The sequence below is a fragment of the Podarcis raffonei genome, chromosome 6 (assembly GCF_027172205.1).
Source record: "Podarcis raffonei isolate rPodRaf1 chromosome 6, rPodRaf1.pri, whole genome shotgun sequence".
Classification (NCBI taxonomy): domain Eukaryota; kingdom Metazoa; phylum Chordata; class Lepidosauria; order Squamata; family Lacertidae; genus Podarcis; species Podarcis raffonei.
In genome coordinates this window covers 76,593,974-76,617,579 of record NC_070607.1, presented here as the reverse complement: position 1 = coordinate 76,617,579, position 23,606 = coordinate 76,593,974, and the positions used below count along the sequence as shown (strand labels likewise).

At 44.3% G+C, this 23,606-nt stretch overlaps 1 protein-coding gene across 2 annotated transcripts in view; it reads right to left on the bottom strand.

The window, feature by feature from the left end:
• RPN2 (ribophorin II) overlaps positions 1 to 11,958 on the bottom strand; it is a 29,516-nt gene extending 17,558 nt beyond the window's left edge. Inside the window, exons 1-7 of one of the 2 annotated variants that reach the window (XM_053394073.1) lie at positions 11,846 to 11,958; positions 10,578 to 10,771; positions 7,342 to 7,437; positions 6,538 to 6,713; positions 5,317 to 5,392; positions 3,590 to 3,724; positions 392 to 568 (exon numbers count right to left, since the gene is read on the bottom strand). In XM_053394073.1, coding sequence (XP_053250048.1) covers positions 392 to 568; positions 3,590 to 3,724; positions 5,317 to 5,392; positions 6,538 to 6,713; positions 7,342 to 7,437; positions 10,578 to 10,771; positions 11,846 to 11,939 — 948 coding nt within the window. In that variant the 5' untranslated portion in view covers positions 11,940 to 11,958. The remainder of the gene's footprint in view (positions 1 to 391; positions 569 to 3,589; positions 3,725 to 5,316; positions 5,393 to 6,537; positions 6,714 to 7,341; positions 7,438 to 10,577; positions 10,772 to 11,845) is intronic. The other variant, XM_053394074.1, reaches the window with a different exon arrangement.
• Positions 11,959 to 23,606: the final 11,648 nt, after the last annotated feature.

Sequence of the window (23,606 nt, the reverse complement as noted above, 5' to 3'; positions counted from 1 at the left end):
CAATTCTGTAGCAACATAATAGCAATACAACAACATATCGAAACATTTCAGTACTACAAATATTACAAGATTACATCAACAACATTACACCTCTTGGCAACTGGAAAAACAACAAGGAAGCATTACAGTTTCAGCTGGATCCTAGAAACCTCCATTCCTATTTCGGCAAGTTCCAAATTTATACTCTGCTCTGTCACATAGACTAGCCCTCTCTATCTGACCCCTGAGGCTCTTGAATACACTTTGGATAGTGCTTCATGACCATGGGCATGTAGACTGTCCCTGATTTATGACACAGTTTCAGTGCTCTCTTCCCTAGGCTGTTTTAGTTCTCAGACTCAGGGGAATTATAGGTTAAAGTAACACAACTGATCACAGTCTAGCAACTCACCTTAAAAATGGGCTGGTGGTGGGAGACGGCAGCAGGCCCATCAGGGACTGCAATGACTGGCAAATGGTAACGATTCTGGGAAAGGGAAGCTGCAGCACAAGCCACACTAAAAGCTTCAGAAAGAACCTCAAAGTTCTTCTTGCTGAAAACTGCATTCACCAGCTGGATGATTTGATCCTGAAAAAGGAAAAATCATAAAACTATGATGCATGTGCAGACTAAAGGCCCTGGAAGCCAATGGGTTAGAGGAGAGGAAGAAAGAGGGAGAAGCAATGTAATGTTCTCTTTTAATAGAGAGTAGGCAACAGGAATTAAGACAAGAAATAGTTTTATTATATAAGGAAGTACAGTGGAACCTCTACTTACGGATGTAATCAGTTCTGGAGGTCCGTCCATAAGTTGATCCAGGTCGCTGGTAGAAGTGCCGTTGTGCGCAGGCGCATTTGGCGGCAGCACACTTCTGCGCATGCGTGAATCATGGCAAACCCGGTATTTACTTCTGGGTCTGCTGCGGTCGCAACTTGGATTGGGCCCAAGTAGAGGCGGTCATAAGTAGAGGTTCTACTGTACAACAGGTTGTCTCTCCTTTAGCTTATTTCTCACTCTAGCCTTGCCTCCTGTTTGGGCCTAACTTCCTAAACTAGATAAGGGTTGTTCCCTTAATTATAGTCACATTTATCCTTTCAGACAACAAGGAAAAAAGTGTTTGGGGGATGATGGGCAGAATGAGCGGGGGAAGGGCTGTGGCTCAGTGGTTGAGCATCTGCCTTCTATGTACAAGGTCCCAGGTTCAATCCCCAGCTTCTCCGGGTAGAGCTGAGAGAGACTCCTGCCTGAAACTCTGGAGGGCCACTGCCAGTAAACAATACTGAGCTAGATGGATCAATGGTGTGAATCAGTATAAGGCAGCTTCCTATGTTCCTATTATTGGTTTGTGCACCCCATTTCCTCATGTTCCTGCGGCTCAGTAAACAGTCTTCAAACCCGTGAGATAGATCTTTGTTGGCCCAGATAATTCACCACCGCCATCACTGTTTCTAACGAAATGGCAAATTGCCATACCCTACCATGGGTTCAGGAATGCGGCTGGCGCTGTGGGTTAAACCACAGAGCCTAGGACTTGCTGATCAGAAGGTTGGCGGTTCAAATCCCCACGATGGGGTGAGCTCCCATTGCTCGGTCCCTGCTCCTGCCAACCTAGCAGTTCGAAAGCACCTCAAAGTGCAAGTAGATAAATAGGGACTGCTTTGGCAGGAAGGTAAACGGGGTTTCCGTGCACTGCTCTGGTTCGCCAGAAGCGGCTTAGTCATGCTGGCCACATGACCCGGAAGCTGTACGCTGGCTCCCTCGGCCAATAAAGTGAGATGAGCGCCGCAACCCCAGGGTCGGCCACGACTGGACCTAATGGTCAGGGGTCCCTTTACCTTTACCTTACCATGGGTTCAAATAATTCCTGAAACTGGCTTGAAAACTAGCATTGCCTCATTCAGTTAAAATGAAGTTGTTTTCTTTTAATATTGGTTATTATTTGAAACAAAAGAAAATTTATATGCAAAACAACAACAACAACAGTTTCTGACAACATAATTTTTAATCCATACTGAGTAATTATATTTAATAGGGCCAATTTTGGAATTATTATTTTTTAAACCATTGTTTGATGCCTGGCAGTCTATAATTTGCCATCTTAGATTTACCTGAATGATGGTGTCAAGCCACAATGGCAAAAGAGTGTTTCCACATCAAGTTTTTTTTTGCAGAAGAAGGGTGACTGAAAGCTCCCCATTCATAACCTGGGGCATTTTCAGCCTATTAGCATTTATACTAGAATTAGAGATGCTAGACATTAATTGTATTTTCAGTTCAGAGAAAGAGCTTGATGATTAGGATCTTAACCTACCATGGGGAAAAACATGTCCCAGGGACAGCACATAAAAGCTCTACAAGTCTGTCTCTACTTTATGAGGTCACCAATTAAGGCCCTGATCAATCATATTTTTTTAAAGCAGAAACTCATTTACAGTCTTTCCTGTTAAATTTATTAAAATGCACTATTTCCATCATGTCACTATGGCATGCCCAAGCACATGAGGCATTTTAAGAACCTAAATCTATTTGTTATTTTATGCCATAAAAATAACTCAGTTTGCCACTAAAGTTTAGAAAATGGATTCGCTTTAGATTAGAAGTTCTGGCTTTCTTTATCCCTGACCTCAAATCACCACGAAACGTTTCCTGCCCCAACTCAAACACAAACACACGTTAAAGTTAGCTTTGCATGCACTGAAATGTACAGGTTCCTTTGGAAAATTCTGCATATGCTCATAGCATATTTTTGATCTAGATTTTTCCAGGGGTGAGGAAGGACCGAAAACAAGAACAGACATACCTAATCCAAAAGTGTCATTTTTTAAAGCTCTGCATGATTGAACAGACACAATGGGCACAATCTAGGTACACCCCTGCACTGCTCAGTTGAGCCCCATCTCCTCTCTTCTCCCCTATGTCCATGCACAGGCATGAGAATATACATCATGATGCCTGCCCATGTACCCATGCACATTCACAAGTGGTAGAGGGTGGGGTGATGCACACCACAGAGCTCTACTGAGTTACACCAGAATCTTCTGAATGTGGGAGCTGCACCCTGGTGGGAGTGGATTGTGTCCACTGGATGCAGCCATTAGTGGGGACATCATCTGCTGTGCTCATCATCAGGATAATTCGTGGGTGGATATGTCATAACCTTTCCAGGCACATCCATTAAAATACCAATGCCTTGTTTTCCTATTCCAATTATTTTTGGCCTGGGGGACTGTTAAGAAGCCACTGGTACATGTGGACCAAAGGGTCATATGTGCTGCAAATTCACAGCCAACCCTTTTCAGTAAGATCAGCCCGTTGTTACGCTACCTCTGTGCTTTACACCCTCCCATTACTACAGATCAATACAGCTACTCTTCTGCTACAAGGCAATATTGACATTTATTTTGATAAATGAAAGAAAAGCTGTTCTGAGGTCTAGCTAAGAGAGTGGTTAAACGATGGCAGATATTACTTCACTCCTTCATGCATCAGTTCAAATTCTTCTACTTCAGGTTTGCAGTTTATGCCTGAATAAATAATTATTCACACATATCTTATCCAAAAAGTATATAGTACTGTTGATCAGGGAAAGAAGCAGCATCAAATGAGTACCTCTTTCATTGCTGGCTCTGTCCCTACATGGTCAGACAGTTTGTATGTAGCAGCCAGAAACAATGCAGTTGCTTCAAGTCCTTCTTCAAACTGCAGATACACCCCTCCAAGGTCATCCAGTCGGGCAACAAGATCCTAGAACAGGATTATAACAAAGAACTTTGCAGCGGTTGAATGACAGCCACCAGGGCTGCATTCCTACAACCGTTTATTCAGTTTTCCTGACATTTCCCTGATTCTTATACATTGTATTTGAACTTTCACATGATGCAAAAGCCACTTCCAGAAATATAGCAGAATTAGCACAAGTTTAGTGCTTATTTCTGTGTTATTTGCAAACGGATTTTTTCTGGAAGCAAATATGAAAATGAGCACCATGCAGTCTCTCTGCCACTACACAGGGTTGTTATTTATTGAGCAAGATTTATATGCCATTTAATCATCAAAGCCATTTAATTACTGTCTCGAGGATAAAGTTGCTTTTTGAAGGAAAGCTGGAGTGAAGTATGTGACTGTCAAGTTAGACAGTTGCTCAGGCCACAAGTTTCAATATAAGGAATAATTCCTACTCGAGAGTTGAAAAGAAAAACGTGTATATTCTGCTAAGAATAACAGTTTGAAGCACAACGTGTAAGTACGGTAGTTTTAAGGTAAAACATTTAAGTACAGAAATAATGTAGTTTCAAATATGCAGTGATATAGTATAAAGGTACATAAAATACCAGTACACAACAATTATTTTGTACAAGTCTCAATGGCAGTCAAAAGGAGTCCATATTATATAGAATCAGAATAAAGAATCAAATAGGGCCGAAAAGGAGTATCCGGAGTGTGAATCAGATGTACGACTCAGTAGTGGTGACCAGGACAGGGCCCTGTTTCGGAGTAAACGCCTTCTTCAGCTCGTTTTTTTGAGGACTATAAATCTGTTGGAAGTCTGTATCATTTAATTCTTTTATGTTTCTTTTTCAACATGCGTCTTAGATAATGGAATGCTTCCAAGTTTTCATGCGTTTCTCTGTGCGTTTTCCCTTACCTTAAAACTACCGTACTTACACGTTGTGTTTAAATTTACCATTAGCTTCAAACTGTTATTCTTAGCAGAATATACACGTTTTTCTTTTCAACTCTCGAGTAGGAATTATTCCTTATATTGAAACTTGTGGCCTGAGCTCTTGGTATATCCTTTTTAGTGTATTTCCAACAAGAACTCCAATTTCTTTCACAATATATTTAAAGCACATAGATTTTAAAGAATCCTGTAGTTTCTTAATGGTGCTTGGAACTGTAGCTTTGAGGGACAAACTACAGCTCCCAGAATATTTTTTGGGGGGCGGGGAGCATGACTGTTACAGTGGTATACATGCACTTTAAATGTATGGTGTGGATGTGTCATTCACAAATTCCATCACTTGTGGAACCTTGGTTATCTTTTAACAGGAATAGGGGATTCTCCGTATTGGCCCCAAATTATGGAATGCTGTTCCCTGACTGAGAGACGACTTGCCTGGCTGTGTTTTTGGAAAGCAGACTCTTCCTTCCATCAAGCATTTGGAATGGATGGAAGCTGAGTGCTGTTTGATCTTTCCTGTATCTTTGCATGGTTTTGTAATAAATTTAACTGTTTTACAGCATGGTTTTTAACTGATTTTATATTTTGGGCCATGTTGGGGCTTTCTGAGCTGAAGGGTGCGTCATAAAAATAAACAGACACCTGTAATAAATACCTCTATCTCTTCTACAATGCCTCTTAAGTCAGCTTGCTGGGACAAGTATGAAGCGGTCTGCAAAGCCTGAATTGTTCTGAAACAACAGAAAGCAGAGTATGAGGAGGAGAAAAGACTAGATACAGATATAATTTTCACCAGTTAAGAGCAGACTACTGGCCTCATCAGAGGTGTCAAAGATATTCGCCAAGAACAGAAACATCAAATAAAAACCACAAACTATCACTGTCTGTTGAGTCAGGGAATGAAAGTGCCTTTGGCAGAGGGGATGCATGGAATGGTACAGACCTTTAGCTGACATCTTATTGAATTGGAAGAAATTCAGTATTATACCCTAAGCTAAAGATTTATATGTCTAACTAAGAAGATTTACACAACGCTTAATTAAAAAAAAAAAATCCAAGCTGCTTACAATAAGTGATACAAAATAGTCATAAAAATACCAATAAAATCTGTGGACTTTAAAAACAAGTAGACATAATAAACTACATGTCTGGTTGGGATCACCTAAAAATAAGAGTCCTAAGCAGGCATCAAAAACAGCACAATGAAAGAAGCCTACCTAAAATTAGTATTTTTATTAATAAAAATAAAACCAAGTCAAATAATGTTCAGCTTTCAATACTTCACTGTATTGATACTGTACTGTAGATACAAAGCCTAAACTTCCTCTTATTGTCTCTCCCTGTACAATTTGAGCAATTTGATGGTGGAAACCAGTCTGTATGATGCGGGCCCATTTCTCTTTCTCTCCCCCACCCAGTAGGCTTGCCAGAGATATGAACAGAGTGCTTTTGAAACTAGGCCCTGCTTCAGTAGCCACTAAGAAAGCCAGCCCACTATTCTAAACTGGGCCATAGTCTCTACAATTAATGTATCCTACTTGTGCCCCCACCCCTCTCTCTCTACACACACACACACAACTGAAATGTGTATAGCAAAGCCTCCCCTCCCCGCAAAAGTCCAGGAACCATTTCTTGTATTAATCCACAGTGCTGTTAATAGCTTATGCTAAAACAATAATGAAAACACGATAGCTGGGTCATTTCTTCAACCCTAGTCTTTTAACCAGTGTACCAACTTGTTATCATTATACCTCCAAATATACAGATACATTTACAAATGAATTACAAATGCAAACAGAGTGGCTGCATGCAAGTGGAATGACAGAAGGAACCCACAGGCAAGCAAGTTAACTATTACATTTCCTAAAAGACTTACGCCAAGACGTTCTCTTCCTTGCTGAGACGAGAAGTCAGGGCAGTCAGGGCTTCTTGGGAGGCAAGAGGGAGCCCAAAGCCACTCAGGGCTCCAACAGCATGGTAGATCTGGGTGACGGAGGAATCTTCACTGACAGCGGCAAGCAGCAGCTCCCTGGTTTCATTTGAAATGGCAATCTAAGAAAGATAAACATTGTCTCATTGTTAAACAGCCCTCTTTCCCACCGTTAGTTTTGCAGTATTCATAAGCAATGGTCAGAAATGCTCAGCATTTCATCTGTGAATTGCAGGGCAAGGGATGCAGGTGGCACTGTGGTCTAAACCATTGAGCCTCTTGGGCTTGTTTGCCAATCAAAAGGTTGGCAGTTCGAATCCCCGTGACATGGTGAGCTCCCGTAGCTCTGTCCCAGCTCCTGCCAACCTAGCAGTTTGAAAGCACACCAGTGCAAGCAGATAAACAGGTACCACTGCGGCGGGAAGGTAAATGGCGTTTCCGTGTGCTCTGGTTTCTGTCACGGTGTTTCGTTGTGCCAGAAGCTGTTTAGTCATGCTGGCCACACGACCCAGAAAGCTGTCTGTGGACAAATGTCAGCTCCCTCGGCGTGAAAGTGAGATGAGCACTGCAACCCTATAGTTGCCTTGGACTGGACTTAATCATCCAGGGGTCCATTACCTTTACCTACTTACCTATGAATTGCAATTTGATGGTAAGGGTAAAGAGTCCTTCAGACTTGCCTGTCTCAGGAAGACAGATGTGCACAACAGGAGAATTAATACCATTTCCTCTACAAAGAATTAAACTCACCTCACATCCAGACAATGCCTGGCTGGCCTGTGCAGCATAGAAGAGGGAATCAACACTATTGGGGTCCACCTTTGATTTTATGAAGTTACAGGCAGCCTGCACATACACACACGCAAAGAAATATAAAATTAACCATCCTGACTGTACACATGCAGGTATTACATTCAATCTACAGATATCTACTGATTCAAAAAGGAACACAAGTGTCATTTAAGAATATAAAGAGAAAAAACAATAACAAAATAGTAATGGTTATTAAAAGCAGAAATTCTGAGGAATATATTCAAGGTGAGCAAATAACAAATGAAAGGCTTTAGCACAGAAGAATTCACAAATACATTTCCCAAGACTACAAACACTTGTGCAAACCATCAGATGCAACCACACCATCTGATTTCCCAAAGCCACATTCAAAACATAATGGAACTTTCTAGCATGCCAGCGTCCCCCATCACCTGCAAGAGAGAGAGAGAGAGAGAGAGAGAGAGAGAGAGAGAGAGAGACACCTAAACTGGTTCCTTCTTTAAACAACTATGGCTTCTCTAGTAAAAGCCCAGAGTGCACAGAGTGGAAAGCCAGGGGCAAAGTGGCAGAGCATCTACTTTGAATGCAGAAGGTCAAGCACCTGGTGGGGCTGAGAACGCTCTTGTCTGAAACCTTAGAAAGCTACTGCCACTCATTGCAGATGTACTGAACTAGATGAGCCAATGATCTGATTCAATGTAAGGCAGCTTCCTATGTTCCTATGACAGTGCTCACAAATCTAAGTGCAAATCTAGGGCCCATCTGATACATTAACTGGCCTAGGGACCATACAGCTCAATAAAAGAGCACATGCTTTGTATGTGCAAGTTCCAGTTTCAGGGTTTTTTGGTGTCTGTGGGGTGGGGGCTTGGAAGGCAGGTGATACCCCTGTTGCTTATTATCAGCTATTGCTCTTTTGCACCAGCTCTGCCAAGGATGAGAATCAAGGGCCTCTCTACATGAAACGAGAATCCATCTTGGTCAGTGATGTACTTACTGAGCTACCTCTATTAGGAAGGCAGCATCAAAGCAATTCCTCATGTGGCTGATGGGTCTTAAGTGAAAGCAGGCATGACTGTAAGGGGTGGGCAGGTTCTCTTTTTCCTAGGATGAGGCTGTTCCCTCTTCAGGTTTGTGTGATTTTGGTGACAGCAGGCAGAAAGCAACTGGGAAATCCAATGGGTGTATTTAAGTGGGGTAATTAAAGTAATTCCATAATGTGCAAATCTGGCTACCCTACCCCCATTTGGGGAACTAGACTACATACATAAAGACAGAACAAAAAGGAAGCAGGTTAAGCCTTGGCACCATCTACTGATGGAACTCTGTTACAACACCCAAGAACTTCAGCACAAGATAAAATATTTTTTACAATGCAACAGAAAACAGCCGCCTATTTGAAATAGCAAAAGGGAGGCAACAATTGGATTTTTATAGTAGCCTGAAGAAGTGATAAGCAAAAGCAGCAGGAAAGGACCTTGGTTTAGGGCACTTGCTTGGCATGCATAAAAGTCCAGGTGCAAACTATCTCCAATCCACAGCTTGAAACTCTAAGGAGCCACTGTCAATGTAAACAATACTGAGCAAAGTGGCTCAACAGTCTGATTCAATAAAAGGCAACTTCATTTGGAATGAATGGCCAGCAGTGGGGTGAACCATGGGAGCTGCATTCTAACAACCTTAGTGGACTCTGTCTTGGGCTCAGGATACTGTCAAAAACAGCACATTTTCTTTCACTTATGTCCAAGGAGCTCAAGGCAGCAGACAAGACCCCAAGACAGTACACAATATTACTCACCACTACATTATTCCCAAACGGATGAGAAGAGAGTGAGTGGCTCAAGGCCATCTGGTTAGCTTCGTGACCAAGTAGGGATCTAATTTTGCATTTTCCCATTTCTAACCCAATACCCTGTTCAAAGCTGTTTCCAGTTCCTGCATACTCTTGCCCTTGAAAGACTCATATGCAAGATCCTAGCAGTGTATATGAACAATACTAACTCCTGATCTTTCTGTGTCATGTGGTAGTATTAAAATCTCCAAGCCCTGTCCAAATATTTTTTGTATCGTTTAAGAAGGGATTTACAGTGAATGCATTTTATCTATTGGTGCTGGACACTGAATTACTCCCATAGACAGTATTGTTATGGCTACACTAGTAAAATTTAAACTGGTCACAAAAACGTTACAGTATTCCTGATGAAATCTGGCTGCCTCTACAACATGTTGGTCATGTTTACTACAGTAAAATATTGTAGATGCAATTCTCTCAGCATACAACACTACTGCACTTCTTGAATTATTTGCTTTTTCATCCTATGTTCTAGGCGTGCACTGTGCCAATGATTTCAATAGGATTGTGTGTCTAAATAACTGATTGCAACATAGGAAAGACTTCTGAATTTTGGATGTCACTGCTTCCCATGCTACCTGTACCTAGCTCCAATGGCTTGGATCCAAAGATCTGTAAGCAGAAGGAGAAAATGCTTATGTGCTTTTTATGAACTATTGCACAAGCTACCTAGCGAAAGATTTCTCACAGTGCAGCACAACGATTGAGGGCAATGCCAGAATTTGGGAAACATGGTGAAGGCTGTAGCACACATACTTTCAAAGGCTATAGAGAGGTCTTGAGAATGTTTGTTCAAAAGCTTATTCAAATGGAACAAGTTTGTGCTGCTTTTGTCAGAGAACTCTTTTCCAAGGAAGAGGCTTTCTGCTTGCAAAAGGGTATCTTTGGACCCAAGCCATTATGTACACACCCTCTCCTTCTGGAAGAGGGAACAAATCAAGGTGATCAGCAATCATAATACTGCACTGTATTTCCAAAGCACCATTATGGCAACTGTCTGTTTTAGTTCTCTCTCCCTCTCTCTCTCTCTCTCTCTCTCTCTCTCTCTCTCTCTCTATCTGTCTCTTTTGTGGTTATCTGCATGTCACACAAAGAGAGAGAAAATCACAACCATAGACTTGTGCTACATTTCCCATCCTTGCTTTACAGAAAACAGGATATGCTCCTGATATTACCACATAGCACTGTGATTGAGGAGCTCTGCAAATGCACAGGCAGCAGAGAATGTCTTTAATAAACCAAGCAACTATTACCTGCCAGAGTTAAAGAGATTCTATGCTGGTTTATCGATGTACAGATACTTACAGCTCATTCTTCATAGCCTGATAACTTTCTGAACTCCACAATGACACATTCTTACCTTTTCATCAGCCACTTGCCCTCCTAATTTGTTCAGTCCTACAATGGAGTAATAACTTCCTTCCAGATCAGTAAAGGGGCGCTCCAAGGAAGCTCGTAGCCTCTGAAGATCATGTTTTGTGAGATAATGGCTAGGAGTCAGAGCCTGTAAGCTGGCCACAAATATTAATGCCAAGATGAAAATGGTGAGATACCCTGGAAATAAAGAAAAAAGAGGTAGGAACCTTAATAGGTGTTTCATTAATGTCTCCCTTGAGAATATATTTAGCCTTCTGAATAGCTTTCTTTACAGAAGCAGGTGATTATGCTATCTACCTAGCTATAATCAGACACCTTAGATAGAAGGTCCCACCACATGGCCAGCAAACTGTGCAATCAACAAAACAATTTGATGCATATCATGATAGCACCTTACATTCCTTTTTATCAATCTTGACCTTTTTAATGTATAAGGGTTTATGTGTTCTCTATTACTATATGATATTTGCGCATGTGTTCATGTAATGCCACTTTCATCCTGCCATTGTTTTCTACCAGTCTGCGGAGAGGGAGGTTAAGAGAAGCAAGGTCCCTTGGTCAGCTGTCTGAAATGTCACTGCATCCACACTAAAGCCACCCAGATGAGGTGCAGCTATAATGTGGCACCTGTAATAAAAGCGCCAGTTCATGTGCTCGAAGCTGTTGCGAAATGGGTGAGGGCGATCCGGTAAGGCAAACTGCCCCCAAGTTGTAAAGGGCTTCATATACCCATAGTTAACACCTTGGGCTCGGCCATGCGGCAGATGGGCCACAGGTGTAGACCTCCGAGAGCATTCATTCTATGCTGCAGCATAGAAATTATCCAGGATTGGGGGAGAGGAGAGAGAGCCCTTTGCTTGCATTTCAACGCGAGCCGGCTGCTTCCCTGCAAGGCTCCTTTCGTCTTCGACAGGCAGAAATCCGGCAGGGGAATATCTTATTTCCTACCACCCAACTTCACCGGCTGCATTTCTACCTGCTTATAGGAAGGCAAGGGAGCGCTGCAGTCTCCTCACCGGCCTTGCCCACCCCCGTGTGTGTATTGGGGACAATGAGAGGGTCGCAAGCCTAACGGCAAAGCGCCATAGCGGCCCTTCCGACCGTGCCAAGCCCCCTCCGGAGGCCTCCCTGAGGAGAACCCTGCGCCCCTCGGTGTCCAGCCCCTCCGCAAGCGCGAAGAGAAGCCGCCCTTTCGACAGGGCCGCAGCCCCTTCCCCACGCCGACGCCGCCACCTCAGCGCCGCTCCTTACCCGGGGCCGCCATTATTCTGTCGCCGCCGCCGCCTTCCGCACGCCAAGGTCCAAGAAGAGCCCCACTTCCGCCCGGAGCTGCGGAACGTACCATTTATCACGACAGCCGTTCACGGAGTACCCTGGAGTCCGATTACCTCGCTCCCTCCGCGCCTAGGAAACGGTACGGCAAATCACGAAGACTCGAACTTCGGGAGAAATAAGTGGAGCGAAAGCTCAGCTGCTTTCCTCTCCTTCTTTCTCTCCCCCCCCTTCCCATTCCGTTCATGGTACGCCCCCGGCTACATTGCTTCTAACGAAAGGGAGGAGCGGCTGGGAGGATGTGTACTCCGCTGATTGGCTGAGGATTCCGTCGTTCACATCGGAGGAGGCAGATTCAAAGAGAGCAGGAGGGAGGCTTTGGAACGGCATGAGCTGGAGGGGCGTGGCTCGGGTGTAGGGGGGCGGGGCGGAGAAAGAGAGCGCGGTGGGGGGGGGGGGAGGGAGGAGAGCGCGTGGATGTCCGGTTTTCCCGTCCCCAAAAGTTGGACGGTATGTAAATATATGTAATAGAGGCAATAGGCGAACCTCTCTGGAGAGAGCATTCCACAAGCAAGGAGCCATTGCAGAAAAGGCATGTGCTCGTGTTGCTACCCCCCACATGGGCTTCTCCTACAAGGAATAATCAACATTGTTGTTGTTTAGTCGTGTCCGACTCTTCGTGACTCCATGGACCAGAGCACGCCATTAGTGCAAGATTATTTCTGCAGGTGTAGGTATCTGTAAGCTCCAAGGCTCCTCCTGTTTGGCTGTGTACACACAACATATTTAAAGCACATGACTCCCTCCCCAAAAAGAACAATGAGAACCGTAGTTTGCTAAAGGTGTTGGGAATTGTGGCTCTGCGAGGGGGGTCAACTACAGTTCCCAGGACTTTGGGGTGGGGGCAGCCATGTTTGTAATGGACTTGAAATGTCTGAATGAACACAAATGCATAAACAAAACAAGGCCAAAAAAAAAGGTTTTGGCTTGGTTTTCTTTTTAAAGGATTTCAGCTTACTTGGAACTGGGAATTCAAAGTGAAATTCTGGACCGAGCCGCTGATTGCTTTAATTCCATCCAATGCAATTTCTTGGCCTTAGTTTCACTCCCCACCACAGGGGGTTGTTAAGCCTGGAACATCATGTTAGATCATCAGCCGGAATTCCAGAATTCCTTGGAGTTACTGCATTTGTCAGTCAGTTACTGTTAGCCAAACGTTCACTGCTTGCACTTGTATCCAGTTACAATTTTTTAAAGAGTTCTTTTCTTTTTTTTTTAAAAAAGCAAAGCAATAATATTGTTTGTGGCCCGTGTAACAGATTTATATGTGCCTGGACTAGAAAAAAAATACCACACAGGCTGTGTGCCTTGGGGTGGGGGGAGTTTCCTGTAACGCCAACAAACTGGGGAACGTTTTCAGGACACCTGTTATTAACATCCTAACTTTATGTAAATATTTGGTGACTAATGGCAAAACTTTCTGGTTCATTCATGAGATAACATTCCTCAAGACAGCCGTAGAATCTGCTTTCCAACATTTAATGCTCTGTAGATGGAAAGGCCAATTTTCCCCCTAAAATATGGAAGAAACAACTGAATGTGATATACAGAAGGAAGGAAACTTTGGGTGCAGATTTCTGAGGCAGACAAAATCTGCTTGGTTTCCAGAAGATTCTGAAAGGTAGCAAGAACGCCTCCATTTTTAGCCAACTCTGCCTAAAAACTCTGTCTTGAGACCCCAGAGTGCAGCTCTGGGGGTGAAGTCAAACCGCTGCTGTTATGTACTGAGTTGAATAGGATCCAAAATGCAGCAGTCTGATTGGTCCAAGAACAATAGGATCCAAAATGCAGCAGTCTGATTGGTCCTAGAACAATAGGATTCAGAATGCAGCAGTCTGATTGGTCCGCAGGAGCCACCCAATCCAGCTCCAGATGGAAGTGAATCCACAATCTGATTGGCCTACAGGAGAATCCCAGAATTAGCCAATCACGCGCAGCCCACTGTGTAAATAATGTATATAAAGCAGATATTTGGGGGAACTTTCACTTCTCCTCACCACTATGAGCTGAATAAAGAGCATGAAATCCACTCTCGACTCCGAGTATATTTCAGCTGTGTTAGCTACTGAAGTGACAGTTATGGGCCGCAAAGCTGGTAAGTGAACATGGAGGTCCTGGGCTGTCTAGATGACAAGACCCCCTTCTCAGCCTTGCTGATGTGGTCAAAAGGAAAGCAGAGCAATATGTTTGGCACCAGACTGGCCACAGGAGCTGCCAGAAGGAGGCATACAAGGTGCCATCCAACCGTCTTAGGGACTCTACTTCAGATTTGTGTAGGGTTTACTCCTTAGCCTTTCCTTCTCCAAAAAGTATCCCACAAGGCAGCAGGGGTTTGGGATCAGAGTTTCCCTTCTCCTAGATGGGATATCTTCCCAGGTAGATGAGCCCCACCTGTCCCTCACTTCCCTCTAAAGCAGGGGTCAGCAACCTTTTTCTGCCGTGGGCCAGTCCACTGCCCCTCAGACCTTGTGGGGGGGGGGGCAGACTATTTTGAAAAAAAAATGAATGAATTCCTATGCTCCACAAATAACCCCGAGATGCATTTTAAATAAAAGGACGCATTCTACTCATGTAAAAACACGCTGATTCTCAGACCGTCTGTGGGCCGGATTGAGATGGCGATTGGGCCGCATCCAGCCCCCGGGCCTTAGGTTGCCTTCGCCTGTTCTAAAACACATGCAGAAATTGCCTTCTTGACCATTGGACCCACTGTTGGTCTTGTCTGCTCAATCTTCCAGAGCCTGTCTTTGCCTGCAGGGGAACTGTCTCACTCACTAGGGTTTTAAACCCATTGGCTTCCCTCAATCTGATAAATTCAGCAACCTCCTTTAGTAGATTCTAAGAATCTAACCTCCAACTGGGCACAGGATCCCAAGAATTGGAAGGGGCTCAGGGCACCATCCAGATTGACACCCCACCAACCCACAACAATATAGATGTAAAAAATAAAAATGTACAGTGGAACCTCGGGTTAAATACTTAATTCGTTCTGGAGGTCCGTTCTTAACCTGAAACTGTTCTTAATCTGAAGCACCACTTTAGCTAATGGGGCCTCTTGCTGCCGCCGTGCCACCGGCAAAGTTCTTAACCCGAGGTACTATTTCTGGGTTAGCAGAGTCTGTAACCTGAAGCGTATGTAACCTGAAGCGTATGTAACCCGAGGTACCACTGTATTATGTTTTTTCTGTTCAGTTTTTTCTGAGTTACTGTAGTTACTGTAGTCTTAAATTTTTAGTTTTAGGATATGCAGCAATACTTACAGCTACAATCCTATGCATTCACTCAGGTGTTTACTCCACTATGTTCAATGCAGCTTACTCCATAGTAATTGTGTTTAGGATTGCAGCTTTAGAAATAGATAATATTATTATATATAATAACTATTTAAGACATTCCAGCAATAAACAAAGTTTTGAAATTCTCATCTGCCCTACTAAACTTTAAACACTCATGCCCCACAAATCAGCAGGGGAATGAAATTCTTGATGTGTCCTGGAGAGGGTGCTGCAATTACATGCTCCTTGTTTCACCTGCAGCAATTTAAAAGAAGAGGAAAGTTCCAGCTCCATAAATATGTTTAGAAGGGCTGCTACCACAGCAGCCATCCACAACAAATATAGGTCACACTCGGCATATTTTCTTATCTGCAAAATAAATAAAAACCTTGCAACTGGTTTTAGAGTATGCAAAAAATCCCTTAAAAAAAATGGCAAAGAGGAACACCGGGAAAGGATTTTGTGCCATCTTTTTTTTAGGAAGATCTTAGCAGTGGAAGAAAGGGACGCGGATGGCGCTGTGGGTAAAAGCCTCAGCGCCTAGGGCTTGCCGATCGAAAGGTCGGCGGTTCGAATCCCCGCGGCGGGGTGCGCTCCCGCTGCTCGGTCCCAGCGCCTGCCAACCTAGCAGTTCGAAAGCACCCCCGGGTGCAAGTAGATAAACAGGGACCGCTTACTGGCGGGAAGGTAAACGGCGTTTCCGTGTGCTGCGCTGGCTCGCCAGATGCAGCTTTGTCACGCTGGCCACGTGACCCGGAAGTGTCTCCAGACAGCGCTGGCCCCCGGCCTCTTGAGTGAGATGGGCGCACAACCCCAGAGTCTGTCAAGACTGGCCCGTACGGGCAGGGGTACCTTTACCTTTTTTAGCAGTGGAAGGGACCCTGAGGATCATCTAGTCCAACCCCCTGCAATGCAGAAATAGGGATCGAACCTGCAACCTTGGCATTATCAGCACCCTCGGGGTTCTAGTGAAAAACAAAGTTGATCCTCAATACTGAAGTTTACTGATAATATACAAACATGGTACAGTCTGAGAAGAAGAAAAAATGTCACCCTCTAACACACGTACACTTATCAGTTACTGAAACCCAAATGCGAAATGAGTGAGTACCATGCAAACATGTTTCCTTTCCTGGCCTTAAAAAGCCAGGAGATGCAGCACATGCGTGTATGGTGCTGCTGCTTTTCTCTTCCCGCAGGTTGAAAAGAAAGTTGTAGGATGTTCTAGCAGTCTGTCATGGATTTACAGAATCAAGAACTGCAAGGCCCTAGCCCAGGGGTAGGCAAACTAAGGCCCGGGCGCCGGATGCGGTCCAATCGCCTTCTCAATCCGGCCCGCGGACGGTCCAGGAATCAGCGTGTTTTCACATGAATAGAATGTGTGCTTTTATTTAAAATGCATCTCTGGGTTATTTGTGGGGCATAGGAATTCGTTCATTCCCCCCCCCCAAATATAGTCCGGCCCACCACATGGTCTGAGGGCCGGTGGGCCGGCCCATGACTGAAAAAGGTTGCTGACCCCTGCCCTAGCTCCATGGTACCCATTCTGATGCAATGGGGGAAAGGTTACAGTGAGAAGATGGAATGACAGCTGCCACCACTCATCTGCTCACCTGGAAGACAATGTCCATTCATCCCAGATGTGCTGAGGAGGCTGCTGGTCAATCAATCACCCTGTTCCCCAGTGGCATCCATGCCCAAGCTGGCTGAGGGAGTCTCTGGTGTTGTGTTGGGGGATCTCAAGGTGATACTGCTGGGTGACTTCTATATCCACTCACAAGATGCCATACAGCACAGGCTCCTGTGCTGTATTCATTTTGGTGCCTGCTTAAAACATTTATCTTGGTTTATTTATTTAATTTGTTAGTTACTTTTGTTTAGGTGAGCCTATCCAGTCATGTAGACGTTGCATGGGTTTTATCTCTCTGTGGTTACTATTGATTTTAATAATTTTTTTAGTGTTTTCAAACAGTTGTTTGTAACTTTTTAAAATCAATAGTGTTAATGTTTTGTTTTTGTCATCCACTTAGAAGTGTGTGTGTGATTTTTTTATTAAAAAAATCAAGTGGTATATAAATTTTGTTAAATAAAAACAAACAAACAAACAAAGAGCATAACAGAGTTGTGAGCTTGGTTTTTCTTCTCCCTCTGGAAATGAGGAGCTATGATTGTTTTTCCAGTAAGGCATGGCTTGGAGTCAACTAACCATGCTGCTTCACAGCCCTAAAGAATGCCAAAGATGGATGCTGAGGGGGAAATGTATTGGCAAACATCCAGCGCAGGCATCTTGCTGCATGCTGTGCTCAGTTGCCATGGTAACATGTGGTTGACAGATGTTTTGTGAGTAAATACGGAATGCCATCCTCAGGAGATGGGGGAGAAATTCAGTTCGGTTCACAGTTTAATGCAAGCCTACCTAATTCACACTTTCTGGAAGAATACACAAACCAAAAGGAAGTTATCCTTCAAAACTTGTGTGTACAAAAAAAGCTGTATATTAGAGGATAGTGCATATGTATTGCAAGCATCGTTGAAAATAGCACACACATGGCATTGTAAGGAGGGAAAATGCATGCAAAGATGTGTATTTAAGGAAAATGCACCGTAAAATGCTGACAAAGTTTCACGAGCACTTTGAAAACAATAACTCACAAACTCATGGAAATGTGGCGAACTGAATTTAAGATTGGAAAAATGAGAAAGTGAGAGAGACCTGAAATGGATAGATTTCCCCATCAGGGAAATCAGCCTGTTGTCTTTGTCCATGGAGTTTTCTTGGCAGGGATAGTGGAGTGGCTTGCCGGTTCTTGCTCCAGGTGGATTATGTTTAGTCAAAACTCTCCACTATGATATGTCCATCTTGGGTGGCCCTGCATGGCATAGCTCATAGTTTCTCTGAGTTGTTCAAGCCCCTTCGCCATGACAAGGGAGACTCTTGAGCGTCCCATGGACTGCAAGAAGATCAAACCTATCCATTCTGAAGGAAATCAGCCCTGAGTGCTCACTGGAAGGACAGATCCTGAAGCTGAGGCTCCAATACTTTGGCCACCTCATGAGAAGAGAAGATTCCTTGGAAAAGACCCTGATGCTGGGAAAGATTGAGGGCACAAGGAGAAGGGGATGACAGAGGACGAGATGGTTGGACAGTGTTCTCGAAGCTACCAACATGAGTTTGACCAAACTGCAGGAGGCTGTGGAAGACAGGAGTGCCTGGCGTGCTCTGGTCCATGGGGTCACGAAGAGTCGGACACAACTAAACGACTAAACAACAACAAACAGCAACAAGCCTTCAGCATCACTTTGGCCCTAAGGAGATGCAGAAGTATCCTTGATGGTTAGTCGGTTGGATAACAACAACATGGTAGAGAGCAGAGGAAAGATAAACAGCAGTATAGGCTGATAAGAGAGCATTAATAGCTGGATATGGTCCATAAGTTGCCTACTGGGGAACAGGGAGAGACCAATAGTTTTGGAGCCAAAACTATAGGTAGAGAAGGTAGCATCTCATGGCCCCTCTTTTGAAGAGCTAGTGTGCATTTTAGGTAACGAAACACCCTTATACCAGATGTAGCATCTGACATATTGTCACGGGACTGCCAAGGAATGCCTTTGAGTCTGGGGGAGGAGAAGAGTCAGAGCGGGAACAGTCAGAAGGAGACGGTCAGGAAATGACGGAAGGGGGAGAGGGGGAGAGAGCAGGAGGGAGCCAGGAGGTGTCAAGGCTCTCTGATGCTGAAGCAGAGCCCTAGCATCGCACAGGGAGCTCAGAGACAGACAGAGAGCCCCATGAGGCTTCCCCGCCTCTTCTGCTGGAGGAGAAGCAGGAGAAGACCACTCCCCGAATCTGAACTGGACAATTTGGATGCATAAGTTGTACTGTGTTGTTTGTACATATGTAAAATAAAGGTAAAGGGACCCCTGACCATTAGGTCCAGTTGTGGCCGACTGGGGTTGCGGCGCTCATCTTGCTTTGTTGGCCGAGGGAGCCAGCGTGCAGCTTCTGGGTCATGTGGCCAGCATGACTAAGCCGCTTTTGGCGAACCAGAGCAGCGCACGGAAACGCCGTTTACCTTCCCGCTGGAGCGGTACCTATTTATCTACTTGCACTTTGACGTGCTTTTGAACTGCTAGGTTGGCAGGAGCAGGGACCGAGCAACAGGAGCTCACCCCGTCACGGGGATTCAAACCTCCGACCTTCTGATCAGCAAGTTTAACCCTGTTTAACCCACAGCGCCACCTGCGTCCCTACGTATGTAAAATAAAGAACTGTAAATACCTCTCTGAGTGAGCAGAGGGTGCTTATTGCGAAGAGCATACACAAACCATCACAGATAAGGACATCTGCTTAGAAACGAAAAAAATAAAGTAATCCACAAACATTAGCCCTCCCTCAGCTGATAATCAGAATTCATCATTTTTCCTCAAGTTGAGCTTAGCTCTTTTTGATGACACATGCAGGGGGCGGGGATCAGCAGAGGAAGGTTAACCCCAGGGTTGTTGTTGTTGTTGTTTTTTAGCTGGAACTTGCCGGAACTCAGTTCCAGTGCCTCTCAGGTGGGTGCCAGTGCCATTATAAGACAACAAGGGAGGCGTTCTTGTTTTGTAACACAAAAACTTTAATAAAAACTAATACAAGCAAACAAACAAACAAACAAACAAGGGAGGCATTTATGGTGAGTTCCAGCGCCTCTTTTTCTAGAAAAATAGCACTGATAAGTTCTGCCCTTGACTTCTGCACCTTGGGACGAAGACAAACCCTTGCCTCAGCTTTCTGTGTATGACCAAGAATCTTGCGGGTTGTAGGGTTCCCTGTGGCAAGGAAAGAGATTATGTACAGTATATGTGTCTGGTATGTGCACTGGTTTTTATTCATAGCTTTGCCTGAACGCATGGATGTCAGATGAGAGGAGGACAGACTTAAGATGGCGCTGGTCTTTTTCAAAGCACCAAAGAACTTCCTTTCTGCCCTTACAGCTTCTAAGGCTTCTGCATTTGGCCATAAATCTAAAAAGTGATCCAATTTCCCTCACCCCTACTCCCTACACCACCAAACTCTGTTTTTTTCCCTTCCCCTTGTAACTGAAGCATGTTTATTTATTTCCTTTATTATTATTATCAGATGAGAGAGAGCCAAAGCCAGAAAGCTGCTGGTGCCATTAAATACCCCGACTCTTGAATTTTAATTTCTTTTTAAAGGATGGCTATAACATATAAAATAAGTGCCAGATGACTACTAAAATCTTATTTACTACACTTTGATAACTGAGTGTGCTTGATCTGTATCCTATTACTGAGCTGCTAAAACACCATGTGAAATAGCAGGAGACCTCACCAGCAGAGAAATGGAGTTTTCCCATTGGTTTCTAATGATGTCATATTCCTGTCAGTAACATTCAGTAAACACAAGGGGCTGGGAGGTTTTGTGTGTGTGTGTGTGTGTGTGTGTTGTTTTTATTAAAAATGCTTAAATTCCAACTCCTAATAGCACCAACATTTCTCCATGCAGCAGGCATGACGGGAAAGATTTGGAGTAGAGAGAGCGATAAAAAGCCATTTTACTTCTCACCTTTAAACTCGTGCTCTCATTCTTCTGGCCAAGATGAGGGGTGGTCTAGCAGCCTGGAACTGAACTGATTAATATCCAGTCCACAGTTTCATGGGATCAGAAGGGGTACCTCTTGAAGCCTGCTTTCCATATGTAAATCAGAGCTTGCAGGGGATGCCTGTGAAATCAGCCAAGATGGCCAAATCAGCTCTTAATAGGCTGTGTAACCGTGATTTGGCTGATTTGCTCACCATTAATGGGCCTATCATCTGGAAGCTAAAAGGAAGTTGGGGGCTTTAAGAAAATAACACTGCTTTGGTTGCTGACAGCTGGGAATCTCTCTCCCCTGCCTTTGGAATGTGACAGACTTCCACTAATTTGTCAGACCACAACGGATGGCAGCTGAAGTCAAAGAACATCTGGAGGGTCATATCTCTGGACCAAACAGAACCATGGGCTGGTTCAGCAAGATGCTCTTAGCTTGCTATTGTGCAGTGGTTTTCAATCTGTGGTAATATCAATGGGTAAGCTAGTTTGCCATTTAACCCACTGGGTGGTCCCTTTGAGTGTCTTCCTTTCCCTCTCCCCCCTTCCCCACCCCAATTCCTCTTCCCCCATCCTCACCCTCCCAGGTGTTGCTTCTCCAGATATATCTATCCTTTATATATTGTTATAGCACCAGTGGAATACCTAACCCTAGACCACAGTCTGGCCTCTGAGAAATAACAGCAGGATTCATCAGAGGGACATTTTGCATCTGCTTGGCTTTTAGGACTCCCCCTCCTCTCAGTTTCTCCCCTCCTTGTTTGTGTGTGTGGTGGGTCCCACGGCTTTCCTTGTTTGGTAAAAATTCTCTTAACAATGGCCTTTTTAGGATCAATATCTCTAGTTCTACCAGGAATGTCAGCTTGCTTCCCCCTCCTCACTTGATGCCCTTCCAAGCACTAATGGGGCTATGAAAGATACAGAACACACAGCAGGCAAACGCTCCTTGACATGGTTCCTGCAACAGCAGCAGCTAATGGGTTTCCACAAGCTGCTCTCTTTTAAAAGTACATTCTCAGGCTGTTTTGCAAATGAGTTTTCAAGATCGCCTTCTCCCCCTTCCTTCTCCAACCCAACCTCCTTTTCCAGGGTGCTATCTCTTGTGGAATTTGCAGCAGCAACTATTCGCCGGCCTTCCTCGGCGTATTTTCGGTCTCCTAAGCAGCTGCCCGGAAAGCAGGGAGTGGGGTGGGGGAAGTGAAGGAAAACACACACAAAATGGTTTTCCCTGTAATGCAAAGGGTTATGAAAGACACCTTTTGTTCCAAGAGGTCTGAAGCAGCTTGTTGTTAACTCTGCCTGCCTGCTTGCCTGAGTAAGGCAATGGACCTTTTTGGCTGCCCTGCCAACAGAAATGTTAGGGTTATTATTATTATTATTATTAAGCACTGGCCCAAATCTGCTTTCCTTATTATATGGGGGGGGGGGAAATCTTGCAGTGATGAATTGCAGCTGTAATACTTTTTTGTGTTAAATTATGTGTGTATGTGTGTACACACACATTGTTCCTTCCCTTCCAGTTGAAAGGGGAGATTGGGCTGGTGCCTGCAGAAGGCTTTGCTTGGAAAATGTCCTTTTGCTTGTACTAAGAAGGGATTACCTTACTTACAGTCATTTATTGGATGATGTTTTGCATGGGTATCTGCTCACAGGAGCCACACATACACCGGCCCATTGAAAGTGCTGCTTTCCCCTGTAAAATATGCAGAAGTGGGGAATGGGAAAGGAACAGGGACCCTTGTCTCTGTGTATTTTGTCCCCCCCCCCCAAATACTGCCTTAAACGTGCTAGCAAGTCGTGCATAGGCTTTGTACTTGGCTATCCATATCTGCATGAGAAGAGGCCTTTATCAACTTGACACACTGAAGGAGAAAACAAGCCTGCCACATCTGCTACAATACCCGCTGCTGGAAAATAGACATTGAGCAGCATCTTGAGTACATGGGTTGTTGTTCATACCACGAAAGACTCACAAGTAGCCAAACATACATACATTACATACATACCAACCAACCAACCAACCAACCAACCAACCAACCAACCAGAGTATTGTTGCAAAAGAAGAAAGAGCCCCCTCTTTGGATAGGCATGGACATCTGAAGAAAGAGCACTGATAACAAGTGTTCATTCATCTGTAAGTTAAACTATGGTCTTACATCCATGAATTGCTCTTCCTAGGAAGCTGCCTTACCGGAAGTCAGATCTTAGGTCTATGTATTCACTGTTGTCTACTGACTGATAGTAGCTGTCTAGGGTTTCAGACAGGAGTCTTTTCCAGCTCTGCCTGGAGATGCCAAGGATTGAATCTGGCGCCTTCTTTCTGCATGCAAACCATGTTCTCTGCTACTAAACTACAGCCCTCCACACAGGATTCTTTCATGGTGAAATAACCGTGTATTTATTTTTCCAACCGGATCTATTTTAATTTGTACTGTGAGCCGCCTTGGGCCTGCACTGGGAGAAAGGTGAGATATTGAATGAACAAACAAATGAATAAAATATGGGGGGGCAGGTAAGCCCTGCCCCACATAATTGATCACATGACACGGTGCACACACACCATTTGGATGGCAATGTCCATCAACTTGAGGGGCCTCAAATATTTTATGGGGGGACAAAGACCCCTTGGCCCCTAGGAGTTGGCTCCTTGCCACTGACATACACATTTTAAACCATCTATAAAATACACTGTGTCATATATATCTATGTATAACAAATTGTGTGTTTGAGTATTTGCAGACCAGATGCTATTAACCTGTATGTTTTAAGAACACTTAGAAGGGTGTTCTCTTCAAAAGTCAGGTTCACATGCTAC